At 49.1% G+C, this 15,419-nt stretch overlaps 1 protein-coding gene across 1 annotated transcript in view; it reads left to right on the top strand.

Moving 5' to 3' along the window:
- The window catches only part of ADAMTSL2 (ADAMTS like 2), a 92,410-nt gene that overhangs the window by 65,055 nt on the left and 11,936 nt on the right, over window positions 1-15,419 (top strand). The window contains exons 14-15 of the mRNA XM_015406737.1: window positions 3,279-3,434; window positions 14,106-14,276. Coding sequence (XP_015262223.1) covers window positions 3,279-3,434; window positions 14,106-14,276 — 327 coding nt within the window. The remainder of the gene's footprint in view (window positions 1-3,278; window positions 3,435-14,105; window positions 14,277-15,419) is intronic.

Below are 15,419 nucleotides of genomic sequence, written 5' to 3'. Positions count from 1 at the left end.
ACGGCGGCGGCGAGAGAAGAGAGAAGCGGCAACGAGAAGGCGGCGAGGAAGAACAATGGCGGTCCGGCAACCGTGGAGGCAACATCGGGCGGAGGCGGGGCCAAATGACGCAGCTGCGAGGCGACGCGACGCAGCTGGAGCCTGAGGGACGAATAGCTGAGCCGCAGTACGACAAGCAGCGTGCGGAAGGAAGCCCACCGAGGATTGCCAGCTACCCGGGAGTGCCGAGACTATGCCTGGAACTGCCTTGAGCCGCCGGAAAAGTGTGGAAAAAGAAGAAAGGAAACCCGCCGTCTGGGTGCCGTTAGGTAAAACCCCCCCTCCGCACAAATTGTGGTCTTAGTTAGGATCGACTACAAATGTAGTCAAAATTGTAAACCACTCTGAGACCCATTAGGGGTTATGAGCGGTATAGAAATCACATGTAAATAAATAAAAAAATAAATATTTATTTCTACAACGAGCCTTTTTCCTAGTCTTATATACTTCTATTAGTCAATTTCTTTTTCTTTTCTGTTCTTTTTTTCCCCCGTTTCCTTTTTTTCTGCACCTTTCCCAGCTCCGTAATGCCCTTTTTGATACAGCCATGCTATAGATTTGTATTCGATTCCTTCTTCCCTGAATGGCAGGAAGCCCCAAGGGCAGCATCTGCAAGGTCAGTCTCCTTGCCAGTGCCAGACAGTGCAATCCTAAGAACCTTTTCCTGGGAAGAAGCTCCATTGAATAGACCTGGGTAGGATTCAGAGTAGACCTGCTTAGGATGCTTTTGGAGGTGTTCTAAACAGTTTAGCCATCAGGCTTGCGTGATTCCTCCATTGCTGCTGGGACAACTGGTGCAGGCGCAGTGGCAACGGGGCTTCCACAGGGTGGCAGGTTTCCCTGCAGTCCCCTGGCATCCCTGCCTCCTCACCACCAGGTGTTTTTTCAGATTTCTTTAAATTTCCAATTTGATATTATATCATTGTGATGTTACAACAGACTCTGTATCAGGTTAACTAAATTCCCAGCTTTCACCTTTTTTAAAAAAGTAAGTACCGATGCAGAGATATATAAGAGGAAACCTTTGTTGCCATTTGCTGTCTTGCTGTGTTTGCCTGTTTGTTTTTCTCCATGGCTTCTCAAACCTGCCTAGATCTGATTTGAGGAAGCATGGAGAAAGGATGTAGAAACTGGAAGGACAAGAAACTAAAAACAAGGACATGAGGAAGCTCAGAGAAAAGACACTGCAAGTTGGCACTCAAGCCATAGGGAAACTTCCCTGTGAAGAAACACAAACTGATCAATAAACCAGCTTAAAACCGTGGTTTCAGATCCTGGTATGACAAACCCTAGCTGACTGTGGTGAGTAGAGTGTCCTGCGTTCAGATAACCATGCGATGGGTTTTATGTGATGTCTGAACTGTTTTGGAGACGGACCTTATAACACAGAAATAAAAGAGAAGCCCACTCTCCACATTTTTATGAGGCTGCATCTGAAACATTTATGATGGGATGCACACCAAGACTCTTTCTGCCCCCAATTCTGCCATGGAAATTCTGATGGAAAGTACCATCAAGTCAGAGCTGACCTGGGGAACCCTGTGGGAATTTCGAGGGAAGAGAAGAAACAGAGATGGTTTGCCATTGCTTGCCTTGGCGTAGCAACCCTTGACTTCCTTGGTGGTCTCCCATGCAAGTGCTAAGCCAGGCCGAACCTACTTAGCTCTCAAGATCTGAAGAGATCCAGGTCAGGGTCCATTCTCCCTTCCCCTCCTGTAATTTTCCTTATATAAAATGTGGGAAATGATTTCCTCTTTCTAGCGTCTGAAGAAGTGAGGCCTGACTCATGAAAGCTCATACTGGAATAGATGTTTTAGAACAATGTCTGAGTCCAGTGGCACCTTTAAGACTAACAAAGTTGGTCTTAAACTTTGTTGGTCACAGTGCTCCTTGCTATCAATGGCTACTGGCCATGGTGACTGAGGAGAACCTCCACATTCACAGACACTATGCCTCTGAGTCTCAGAGCCAGGAGGCAACCTCAGCGGAAGGCCTTGGCCTCTGTGCCCTGTTGTCGGCCGGCCAGAGAAAATGGCTGGCCACTGTGTGAGACGGGAGGCTGGACTAGATGGACCCTCACTGGTCTGATCCAGCAGGGCTCTCCTTATGTTCTTATGAAGGCCTTGGCCTCCATGCCCTGTTGTTGGCCCTCTGAAGGAACTGGTTGGCCCCTGTGTGAGAGGATACTGGACTAGATGGACCCTCACTGGTCTGATCCAGCAGGGCTCTCCTTATGTTCTTATGAAGGCCTTGGCCTCCATGCCCTGTTGTTGGCCCTCTGAAGGAACTGGTTGGCCCCTGTGTGAGACAGGATGCTGGACTAGATGGACCCTCACTGGTCTGACCCAGCAGGGCTCTCCTTACATTCTTAAGGTGCCACTGGACTCAAACTTTGTTCTGCTGTTTCAGACCAACACAGCTACCCACCTGGAATAAATGTTAGTTTTTAAGTGGCCGCTAGACTTGTGTTTTATTTTGCTACAATGGACCAAGACATCTGCCCCTCTGGTTTTATATCAGAGATCCTTTGTTTGACACACTCAGAGAGGTAGACTGTCTCTGTATATGGCAGTTCCACACGGCTGTTCCAGCTAATAGAAATATTCTAATCTTGCCTAAGCTTCATTTTTTCCCCTAATGTGTTTGAGAGCTGTCTAAACTGGTGGCCGTCACCCTGTCTCATGGCAGTGAATTCCAAACTACTTGATGCCCAGTGCCTCTGGAATCACTGCCCTTGTCCTTCCTGCCAACAGGCTGACAGGCAATCCGGGGGAGTTGGGGTAGGGGAGCCAAGGCTCAGGAAGGGGGCCCATAAAAACTGCTAGGGGGCCAGGCCCCGCGGGCCCCGCGTTGGCTACGGGCCTGATTTAGAAGGGTATTTATTTTAAAATAAAAATGAGTTGTATACATCTGTCAAGTCTTGATCTATACCCACCCCCCCATCATTCCCAATCCTCCCGTTTTCTTTTGCTGGTGTTGTCAACACAGAAACACAGATGTCAGCAGCCTCATAGCAGGAAACTGTCTCTTTTGCTTATGTTACCATTCTAAAGGAAAGAGGGCAGCGAATGAAGTAATTGGAGATGTGAGATTGACCTTCCATGGAGACCTTTCTGTGAGAGTCTGCTGCAGAGTGCTCATCGGCAGGCCCTTCGGTGCTTCTCTTCCCTGTCGGATAATCAGCCTTTTGATCCCACTCTCTCTCCTTTCTCCTCTTGTCCATTCCCCCCCTCCCCCAGTGCACAGCCAGGTGTGGCGAAAGGAGCATTGTGACCAGAGACATTCGGTGTTCTGAAGAAGAGAGGCTGTGTGAGGCCAACCCAAGGCCACCAGCTGAGAAAAACTGCACTGGGCCCCCCTGTGACCGTCAGTGGACCGTCTCTGACTGGGGACCTGTGAGTCTTTTGGGGGCGTGGGGGAGGGAAAGACTTGCCAAGGGAGGGGCGGGAGAACCAGATGTTCATGAGCAATATGAGTGGAAGATGTTGGTGCACATCTTGTTTCCTGAGAAGTAGCCCAAAGGTTCAGAATTTCGTTTTCGACAGCGGCCATTGAGATGTGTGCATGAAGTCCATCACTCAGAGAGGTAGACTGTCTCTGTATATGGTAGTTCCACATGGCTGTTCCATCTAATAGTTAGAAATATTCTAATCTTGCCTAAGGTTCATTTTCCCCCCTAATGCGTTTGAGAGCTGTCTAAACTGGTGGCCGTCACCCTGTCTCATGGCAGTGAATTCCAAACTACTTGATGTGAAGAAACACTTTATTTTGTCTGTTCTAAACAGTTTAGCCATCAGTTTTTCTTAATGATTCCCCTGCGCTCCCCAGCCACCGCAGCCATCATCCAGCTGAAGTTAAGCATTATTATGTCATCTTGGGGTCAGTTCTCAATTTTCTGCTTGAAATCAGTAGGACGTAAAAGTGCTCAGCTTTTGCCCGGGTGGCACCAGTACTGACAGCCCGGCTTAGACCTGGAATGCATTTCCCACCGAGCCTCTTCCCTCCATTGCGAATTGCATTAAGAAATATCCTTGGAGTGTTCTGTTACACAGACATGGACCTGGAACTTTCCTTTGCCAAGCAGATGTTCTGCCCGTGAGTCACAGCCTCCCCCCCTGTTCCCTTTGTGTGCAAATCCTGTGTCCAAAAGCATTTTGGGCCATCTGAAGGTTTTTCAACCAATGTGAACATTTGACAAAAGTGACCTGCGGCTGTCAGCACTGAACATACCTGGCAGCTGATGTCCCTTGTGCAATTCCAGCCAATGAGTCCCTGGTTCTGGATAGGCAATTTGTACAGTGATTTTGCCTCAGTGGCATATAATATATGGAGGCATAAAGTGGTGTTAAAAGGTTATAAAATAAACGAACCAGGAACACCAGCAGTGCAAATGGGCACAATGAAAAAACCCACAAAGATGAAAAGATTAGAAAGGGGCCTATCTCTAGGAGGGGGCTCTTCTGGAGCATGTCTGTGGGCAGTTCTCAGAAACATCTCCGCACAGCTGTCAGGCAGGGGCTTCTTTGGGGGGGGGGTTAGCATCTGTGAGTTACCCACAGCCTTGGCTTCTGTTTTTGCCATTGGAAAGCTCTCCGTGGAGTGAGCCTGGCACGCCTTCCCCCAGCATGAGGATTAAATTGCATTTGTTAGCTGTCCACGGGCGCTCTGAGCTGGCAGACACTCTCTCTGACTTCCAGTAAAACCTTCTTCTCCAACGTAAGCAGAAGTCCAGCTGCAGCGTCTTGCCCCGTCTCCTGCTTTCTCAGAAGAGGAAGAAGCAGGCAACGAAGGCCCTTTCTAATCCTCACGCCTCCAGAGCAGAGCTGTTAAAAGGTCCAGGATTTAAACTGGGTTTAATGGCACAGAGTGGTGGCGGGTGTGTGTGTGTGTTGCTTTTTCAAAAAAAGAAAAGAAAAAAGGAGGGGGGGGCAGAAAGAAACGTTCCAAACTGAAAGTTACACTGCTTGCCTCCTGACTTTCACACCAGTTCTGGAAAATGAATTTTGAAGTTGATTGATATGTTCCTGTCAACCTGTTATTTTTTGTTAAATAACATACTCCAGAAATTTTCAGTGAGGTAGGAGGCTGTGTTTAGGTTTGTCATTCTAGCTTCATTTTGTTTCATAAAACAGAAGGGCCAAATTATAAAAATTCAACGGATGAAAATAGTATTTGTTTTTAAACAGCCCTTTGGTAGCATTTATGGAGCTGCGGTGGCTCAAGTGGTTAAGACGCTGAACTGCAGGCTGTGGAAGGTCAGTAGTTCAGCAGTTCAAGACCCGAGTTGCCGCATGACGGAGTGAGCTCCCGTCTCTAGTTCCAGCTCCTGCCAACCTAGCAGTTCGAAAGCAAGACATTGCAAGTAGATAAATATGTACCACTTCAGTGATAAGGTAACAGTGTTCCGTGCGCCTTGGTGTTTAGTCACGCCGGCCACATGACCACGGAAACGTCTTCGGACAGCGCTGGCTCTTCGGCTTTGAAACGGAGATGAGCACCGCAACCCTAGAGTCGGATTCGACTGGCTTTCGAGCAACGGAACCTTTACCTTTGGTAGCATTTAGACACCCAGTGATCAGTCGATCGATCTGTCTGTCTGTCTGACTACCTATTTGCTATCTCTCAGGTATCTATCAGCTGTCTAGCTTTCTTTCTAGATTTTAAGCTGAAAAGTTTCTGTAGCTTGTACTATTAAAAATTACTTTTCTAAAACATTAGAAAAGAGTAAGCTCTAGTAGCACCTTAAAGACTAGCAAAATTTCTGGTAGGGCAGGAGCCTTCGTGAGTCACGGCTCACTTCTTCAGATACTTTTCTAAAACAGATGATAGAGTTGGCTTTTTTAGTTTCTCAGGCCACATTAGTATACCACAAGTGCTAAAATGTGAGCAGATGGACTGATAAATGGCTGTTCTTTTAGGGCAGGCTTACGAATAATTTTTTTTTTTTGCTCCTGGAAGATTTCTTTTATATAAAAATTCTTTTATATAAAAATCCCATTTTCTCAAATGGCACTTATGCACTAGCCCCTCCCAACTGGTGGCGACGGACCAGGAAGGAGGTCTTGGGGTCATGGCAGACAACGCCGTGAAACCCACTGACTTTCAGCTGGCTGCCAGCAGGCATCCCATCCCGCCAGCATTCTGCACAGACCTGCCTGGCTGCCAGGCTTGTGTGTGTACCCGGCTCCTGCCTCCTCTCTGCCCTGAATAATGGCCCTTTCTGAAGGCATTTTTTACCCTGCCATTTCTCTGTACCCAATCCTGTTTGCCTTTACTCCGGATTCAGTGCCGCTCTGCCTCACGCCCCCCTGAATTGCAAAATATCCAGATTCTGCATTACTCTGAGAAAAGTTACCCAACTTCAGTCATGTACTCCCGGCATCCATGCCTCAGACTTCCACGTGGCCTCCCCTTCAGTAAAATGATGTTTAGGGACAATTAACATCCAGGACTTGGAGTAGTGTGTGCAGGGGTCATTTCATAGAAAAAGAGCTAGGGGAACTCATTAGCATAACTCATTAGCATATGCCACACCCCCTGACATCAGGGGCCCGGCGGTGGACCTGCAAGGCCAGCGGGAGTGTGAGGAAGCCCCGCCAAGACCCTCCCTGGCCCCAGGCAGGCAGGGGTGGGGAGAGGCGGGGAGGAAGCAACTTACCCTCCCTCTTCTCCTGCCTCCTCCTGGCTGAATGAGGGCTGGAAGTGGGACGGCCGGAAGCAGGGGGCGGGGCTTCGTCATGTGCCCCGCCCCCTGCACCTCACCCGGGGGAACTGTGTTCCCCCGCGTTCCCCCCCGAAATGACCTCTGAGTGTGTGTGTGTTAACAGTACTAATACACACAGTTAATACACACAGTCCTGAAGTACACTGAAACATGTGTGATGGTAGGTTTTGTGTTATATAGGAAACAAAGCAAACATTTGCTAAAAGAACAACCCCTGCATTGCACACTGCTCGATGTCTGGTGGCTGGTATCATGGTTGGGGGGGGGGCGACATTCAGAGATTCAGAGAGATAACATGAGGGGGAGCTGTGGGCCACCATGCGTGTTGTGGCTGTGGTTCAATGCGGGAATACCCGCCGTGTCCCCAGAGGGGAGCCGTTCCCTAACTCAAGAAACAAGCCATTCCATCCACCCCCACACATTTTGCAAATGCACTGCATCGTCTGCCAAGGCTTGGTTTACACACTGTTCGTAGGTTTTGGGGGAAAGTCACCACAATAGACTCAAGCATGAAGTGAAAACAAATGAACCAAAGAGGGGGAATGCAGTGGTGTTGCTTGTGTTCTGCTTAAGGGTGCAGGGTGGTAGAAAGCTGCTCTCAAGGTACCCTCAGCGGACGGCTGCCCCAGAACCCATGATTCAGAGCCTATTCCAGCCAAGGGTGTAGACTTTCCAATTTGGGGGGGGGGGCTGGGGCTGGGCCAGAGGCATTGCTTTGCTAGGAGCAAGGGTGGCTCCCGGGGGAGGCTGAGCACCTTCCTGAAAATTTAGGCGGGGGCTGAAGCCCCGCCGCCCCCACGAAGATTACGCCTATGATTCCAGCCCAGACGCAAGTACACTCATCCAGGGAAGGTGGGCTAAGATGGCCCCTTAAGGGCAGGGACAATAAATCTGAAAGATTTCTTCTGCATTAGAATTACTCCGGCATGGAGGGCGGGGGGACTTTGTGGCAAAACAGCATTCAGAAAATCCAGGGAAACAGCAGAGGGAAACTTCACTGAGAGCTGAGCAATGCAGAATTTTAAAATAACCCAGCAGAAATGCAGAGCAAACCTCGGAGGCAATTCAGAATTAAAAAATATACACTGAGTCGAAAACAGGAGGCAAAGTTGAACAAAAACTATACCGTGAGACAGAACAGCTGTGAGTGCGGGGAATAACCCAGTGCAGAAAGGGCTAATGAATCCTGTTTTGAAACCCATCCCACTTACCTGGAATGTGGAAATGCAGGCACCTGTTTTAATCAGAGTTTGTTCCCCCCAACACATGCAATCTGGGATGCAAAACCATTAAAATTCAGGGTTGTGTTGGGGACGTTGGCTGGGGGAGGGGAAGAACCCCATTGAAGCTTGATGCCTGCATTTGCACATTGTAGGGAAGCAGAGATTACCCATGGCACTGTGTGGGGAAACGCAGGTGTGTGCAAAAGCCTGGCAACAAGCACAAGTTTGTACACAATATCAGCACAATTTGATGGCTGAATGCAGCCAGCTAGTAGGTGGCATTGTGGAAATCATCAGCTTCCTGTTAAGGGATTATTAAAGGTAAAGGTTCCCTTGCTTGAAAGCCAGTCGAATCCGACTCTAGGGTTGCGGTGCTCATCTCCGTTTCAAAGCCGAAGAGACATTTCCGTGGTCATGTGGCCAGCATGACTAAACACCAAGGCGCACAAAACGCTGTTCCCTTCCCACCGAAGTGGTACCTATTTATCTACTTGCAATTTCTTGCTTTCGAACTGCTAGGTTGGCAGGAGCTGGAACTAGAGACGGGAGCTCACTCCGTCATGCGGCATACTCGGGTCTCGAACTGTTGAACTACCGACCTTCCACAGCCTGCAGTTCAGCGTCTTAACCACTTGAGCCACCGCAGCTCCTAAGGGATTATTAGGAAAGAATGAAACAGGTGACCTTTGTATAAGGCTGCTGCTGCGTTTGGAATACTTTATTGGTCACCCCATGGGGGAGAGGTGCAAAAAACAGGGGGTCAAAATGATGCAGGGGTTGGAGCACCTTCATTACAAGAGCATTTGGGGTAACTTAAGGGAGGGACATTATGATCAGTGTTCCCTCTAAGCTGAGTTAGTGTGAGCCAGCTCACAGTTTTTTAGCCTCCGGCTCACACATTTTTGTCTCAGCTCAGGAAGGATGGCTCCAGAACACACTAATTTATGCAGCAGCCAAATCACCTGCTCACAACTTTAATGCCAGTAGCTCAAAACGTAGAATTTTTGCTCACAGGACTCTACAGCTTAGAGGGAACATTGATTATGATATCATTTTAAGCATGATGTGGAGGAAATGGATAGGGAAAATTTCTTCTCCCTTTTTGTAAGGGAACTCAAGGTCACCAAGATAAAAAGAAGCACTTCACACAACACAGGATTCCTTAGAGGAACTCATAGCGATAAGGTGCAGTGATGGCTTTCAAAAGGACTTTAGAGAACGGGTTGAAGATCCACGATGGCCAAATGAACCCATTGCCAGCTGCTAGGGAGCGGCTTTGCCTCCTTCCTGACTTGCTGGAGACATATGGCTGGCCATTGTGGGAAAGAAAGTGTGGTAGAGTAGAAATCGCAGAGATCTTCCCTTTTCATACGGTGAAGGCCTGTCCTTTGTTTAAGAAGTGGATCAGACCTACCTCATTCAGCATCTTGTACAAGGACTGCAGCAACTAGTAGTTCTGTCTCTGCACACTTTACTTTCTGTCCACCCCTGTCCATGTACAGAAACTTGCTGTGGGCCTTTGATCATAGAAACATAGAATCATAGAGTTGGAAGGGACCTCCAGGGTCATCTAGTCCAACCCCCTTCACAATACAGGAAATTCACAAATACCTCCCCCCCCACACCCCCAGTGACCCCTGCTCCATGCCCAGAAGATGTTAAACTCTCAAAATGGGCTGCATCTCAGAGACTCCCAAATCATATAAAAATTCACAAAGATCACTCTATTGAAAACAGTACAACACTGTAGTCAAATACAACATCAGTACCAATGAACTCACAAAAATTACAAGAGTCCAATTGCCAACTGACCAAGTAGGATGTAGTTAAACAATCAAACAGTGAGATTTAGATTGTTAGCAGGCTGTGACAAATTTCCTGTGGAGTATATGTTCCTTTTTTATGAACGTGTAAACTTATTATCCCGGACGTGAGACCAGGAGATTATCACCAAGGTCATTCCTGTGGGAGGCTTGAAAAGTTTTTCTCACTGTTTCATTCAATATAGGATCATTCTCACTGTAATAGCGACTGAAAAAGAACTCTTATGGAAACAAGAGAACTATGCCGGGACCTTGTATCACTGTAAATACTCATCGCCAGTGTTCCCTCTAAGCTGAGTTAGTGTGAGCTAGCTCAGTTTTTTAGCCTCCGGCTCACACATTTTTGTCTTAGCTCAGGAAGGATGGCTCCAGAGCAAACTAATTTATGCAGTTAGCCCAATCACTCGCTCACGACTTTAATGCCAGTAGCTCATCAAGTAGAATTTTTGCTCACAAGACTCCACAGCTTAGCTTTTACTGTTATTTCTGGATGTAATTACTCTGTATTGTTATTGTAAATGTAATTTTTGAATGTTATTGTTCCCAAGTTTATAGGATGTCTCAGCTATTGGTTAGTTTGATTGTTTAACTACATCCTACTCGGTCAGTTGGCAATTGGACTCCTGTAATTTTTGTGAGTTCATTGATACTGATGTTGTATTTGACTACAGTGTTGTACTGTTTTCCATAGAGTGATATTTGTGAATTCTTACTGGTGGAATTTTTATATGATTTGGGAATCTCTGAGATGCAGCCCATTTTCAGAGTTTAACTTATTTGGTTACAGAAGTTCTCTTATTCCATTGTCCTTTGTTGTTGTGTTTCCATGGCCCAGAAGATGGCAAACCCCCCCACAAAACCTCCAGGATCCCTGGCCAAACTGGCCTGGAAAAAATATTGCTGCCTGACCCCAAAGTGGCGATCAGCATTTCCCGGGGCATGTAAGAAAGGGCCACAAGAACTAAGCAGTGATGCAACCTTTCCTACCCATGATCTGACTAAGTTCACAGAACCAGCATTACTGTCAGATGGCCATCTAGCCTCTGCTTAAAAACATCCAAAGAAAGAGAGCCCTCCACCTCCCGAGGAAGCCTGTTCCACTGAGGAACTACTCTAACTGTCAGGAAGTTCTTCCTAATGTTTAGACAATGACTCTTCTGATTTAATTTCAACTTGTTGGTTCTGGTCCGACCTTCTGAGGCAACAGAAAACTCTACACTGTCCTTTCCATGACAGCCCTTGAAGTACTTGAAGATGGTTTTCATATCACCTCTCAGTCGTCTCCTCTCCAGGCTAAACGTACCCAGCTCCTTCAACCTTTCCTCATAGGACTTGGTCTCCAGACCCCTCACCATCTTCGTTGCCCTCCTCTGGACACGTTCCAGCTTGTCTGTATCCTTCTTAAATTGTGGTGCCCAGAACAGAACACCATACTCTAGGTGAGTAAAGTGGTACCATCGCGTCGTGTGATGTGGACACTATACTTCTGTTGACACAGCCCAAAATGACATATGCCTTTTTAGCTACCACATCACACAGCTGACTCATATTCAGTGTATGGTCCACTAAGACTCCTAGACAGAGGTCATTTCGGGGGGGGAATGCAGGGGAACGCAGTTCCCCCGGGTGAGGTGCAGGGGGCGGGGCACATGACAAAGCCCCGCCCCCTGCTTCCGGCCGCCCCACTTCCGGCCCTCATTCAGCCAGGAGGAGGCAGGAGAAGAGAGAGGGTAAGTTGCTTCCTCCCCGCCTCTCCCCACCCCTGCCTGCCTGGGGCCAGGGAGGGCCTTGGCGGTGCTTCCTCGCACTCCTGCTGGCCTTGCAGGTCCACTGCCGGGCCCCTGATGTCAGGGGGTGTGGCATATGCTAATGAGTTATGCTAATGAGTTCCCCTAGCTCTTTTTCTACGAAATGACCCCTGCCCCTAGATCCTTTTCTGAGGGGAGGGGTGGCAGTAGTAGAAATTCTTCTGCTCAAGCTCCACTGAAGGGAAGGTAACCTCAAGAAAGCAGGATTGCTTTCTGGTCCAGTCTTTACTCTCAAAGAAATAAGCTTCCCCGCTCTTCTTAAAAACACCAAGTAGCTTCACAGCAAAAATCTTTCTAATTTTAGTATTCAGAAGTTGTGTGAGTGTGTGTGTGTGTGTGCAAGTCATATGAAGCCGCTTCTCTTTCTAGAGTTATTTTTATTCCAGTTTTTCAATTTGGTGGAATTGTCTAAAAATAAGCAAGTCTCCATGGAGATGGCTGGCAACCGTGAGAAATACATCTCCTGAAGAGAGATATTGGGGGGTTGAAAACAGTCAAGACAACTCCAGTGGAATAGATTTGCAACCATTTCAGTTTGTTGATGAGAGTGGAGAAAGAGCCCCTCCTGGGGTGAAGGAACTGGGGGGAAGGGAGCAAGAGCATTAATAACGATCATACGACCATCCTTTGCATTTATGCAGTACTCTTGAGTCAAATTGTTGTGTTTCCATATTGTATGGGAAGGGGAGCTGAGGCCGTGAGCCCCGTGCCTTCCCGAAGGCTGCACTGGACTCAGTCTCGCAGCTGCCATGCCACACGCCCTCTTGTCAGGTCCCACAGCAAACAACGTAGTACACACTTGCAAGAAGGTTTTACTTTATTGAAGCCATGGAGCACTTGAACAGAGGCACTGTTCAGAATAACTATTCCTCAGAGAGCTAGAAAGGTTAAAGCAAGTTCATAATCAATACAGCCAATAAGCATGGTTCCCGCGCGCGCCCAAAGGGTTTCTCTCGCGCCCAAACCTTGGGAATGCAACTGCTACTTTAATATAAATAATACTGCAGTTCACACAGTCTCTACTAATTACAGACAAAGCAAAGCGGGCCTGTTCTTTTCCAGCGGCCTTGACTAGCTAACGTTACATCAAAGCATGGCTGGCGTATGCTAAACGGAATGCAAAGCAATAGGGGAAATGTGCTCATGATTACCTGAGCGCATATATGGGGGGGGGGACAGCGTATAGATGCATACATGCATACATGCAAATAATAATAAACATTTGGCAGCTTGCTGACACCTCTCCGGCGTTGCTTCATGTTTTGCACCAAGTACCATCCTGGCAGCGTGGGTCCATGGGAGGTGCGGCTTGAGGGAGGCGCTCGGTCAGGCAGCCCAGAATGCAAGCCCAGGCCGGGAGGCTGAACCCACTCTTGGCCAGCCAGAGTCCATTACAGCGCAAAGAGGGAGATGTTCTTGCAAAGGAAGACTGGCAGAAGGGAGCAGGGGCCGTTCCAGTTTGTTTTTTGGGGGGCAAAGTGTTCCTAGAGCCCTCGAATGATAAAGGGGTTGGAACACTTTCCCTATGAGGAAAGGTTAAGGCGCTTAGGGCTCTTTTGCTTGGAGAAACGACGACTGAGGGGTGACATGATTGAGGTTTATAAGATTATGCATGGGAAAGAGCAGGTAGAGAAAGAGGTACTTTTCTCCCTTTCTCACCATACAAGAACTCGTGGGCACTCCATGAAATTGCTGAGCGGTCAGGTTAGAACAGATAAAAGGAAGTCCTTCTTCGCTCAAAGAGTGATTAACACATGGAATTCACTGCCACAGGAAGTGGCGGCGGCTACAAGCATGGACGGCTTCAAAAGGGAATTAGATAAGCATATGGAGCAGAGGTCCATCAGTGGCTATTAGCCACAAGCTATAGATAGGGACTCTGGGGCAAGTGATGCTCTGTCCTCTTGGTGCTTGGGGGGGTCAACAGTGGGAGGGCTTCTAATGTCCTGGCCCCACTGGTGGACCTCCTGATGGCACTGGTATTTCTGGCAGCAGGGAGCCTGGGCGATGCAGCAGCGCGAGGACGTGAGAGCAGGCAGGGGGTGCTGAGGAAGAGCTCTCCCTGGGGTCCCCCTTTGGAAGTCCGTCGGATGCCTCAGTGCGCTGCCGGGTCAGAAGGTCCCAGGCCACCCCCGCCCTTACCTCAAGAAGGTGGATGAGTAAAAGAGGTCCCTGCTTTTTCTCTCCAGCTGGGTGGTGGCAAAGGCAGCTGTGGGGATGGAGAAAGGGGGTGATGTTAGGGACTCATGTCCAGCGCAATAAAGAAAGGCTCGGAGGGGGGGGAACTGTTGAGGGAAGGGTTGGGTGGCTGACTGAACTAAGAGATGCCAATGGTGTGTTTTTCGAGGTGCCGTTATGATGTTATACCCCCCAATTTTGTCCTAAAACGCTTAGCAGTTGGTCAGTGTTGGTGTTGCTCAAGCCCTGTTTGAGTGGGATGCAGTGGATATGGTTATGAATACATCCCCGCCCCCTATTTTCCTTTCAGTGCAGTGGAGGCTGTGGGCAGGGGAGAATGATCCGGCATGTCTACTGCAAAACCAGCGATGGGCGTGTGGTGCCTGAATCCCAGTGTAACGTGGAGACCAAGCCGCTGGCCATATACCCCTGCGGGGACAAGAACTGTCCGATGCACTGGCTGGCCCAGGACTGGGAAAGGGTAAGAGAACTTTGGGGCCGGCTTGTCCTGGTGGTGGTGTGGCCTCCTTCTTCCCCAGGCAGGCGTTCTCCATCGCGGCACGAAGCGGGCATGAGCAGTGCAACAGACTCCCCTGCAGAGAGAAACAGAGAAAGAAAGAGACGTGCAGCTTGCACTCTGGTTACCTTGAGTGTCCTCGAAGGAATGCAAGCAGAGTTGCTCACTGAGGGGTCAGACAGGTTCTGAGTGGTTCTGGGGAAGGGGCACGTGAATGCCAAGGAGGCCCCAGCGGCTGCGCTCAAAAGTGCTGCTGTGCAGGAGAAGCATGAAGCCCAAGTCAGCTCTTGTTTGTCAGGAGGTGAGTTCCAGTCTGCACACTGTGCTGTCAGACACCAAATGCCCCCCCTCCCCCCAATTCTGCCTCTGGGGAAACGTCAGATTTGAGAACTGGTATAAATTATGCAGTTACAAGAAGTGGGACCCACAATACTCCCCACAGCTCCCCACCTACAGAAGCAGAAGAAGTGGCAGCAGGTGAGCCCAGCCTTCTCCCTCCCCGCCCCCCCTGGCATTGGTGTCGATGCCAGCCCGCCAACCTTTCTCCCTCCACCCCCCCAAGTGGCAGTGAGGCCTGAATGGCTCACAGCTGCCGGCCCATTAAGCTTTCCCCTCTCCCTTTCCCCCCGGCAGTGGTGGCGAGGCTGGCCCGCCAAGCTTTCTCCCTCCACCCCCCTGAGTGGCAGCGAGGCCTGAACGGCTCACAGCCACTGGCCACCAAGTTTTCTGCCTCCACCCCCCCCCAGCGGCCCCCCCCCCCCCCCCCAGCGGTAGTGGCAGCGAGGCCTGAATGGCTCACAGCTGCCGGCCCGCCAAGCCTTCTCCCACCTCCCCTTCAGCAGAGGCAGAGGCAAGACAGTTGCCAGGGCATTCTCTGCACATGCACAGGGAATGCTCTTTTACTTTTGGAGAATTTAAGTATCCCCCCTATAGTTTTTTAAACTTTTTAGATTTTTCTGCACACCTGGGGATTGCCCCAAATGTGCAGGAAAATCTCTTTGCCACCTAGGGGCCCCCGATGTGCGGATTTAGATATCCGCACTCAGGGGGCGACTTGGCTATTAGTATATAGACAAGAGGAGACCCGCAACAAAATGTTGCGTAATG

This window comes from Gekko japonicus, unplaced genomic scaffold, assembly GCF_001447785.1.
Source record: "Gekko japonicus isolate JY-2015 unplaced genomic scaffold, Gekko_japonicus_V1.1 scaffold427, whole genome shotgun sequence".
NCBI lineage: Eukaryota > Metazoa > Chordata > Lepidosauria > Squamata > Gekkonidae > Gekko > Gekko japonicus.
Note: the sequence above shows the minus strand (reverse complement) of the source record. Positions and strands in the feature narration are given on the sequence as shown.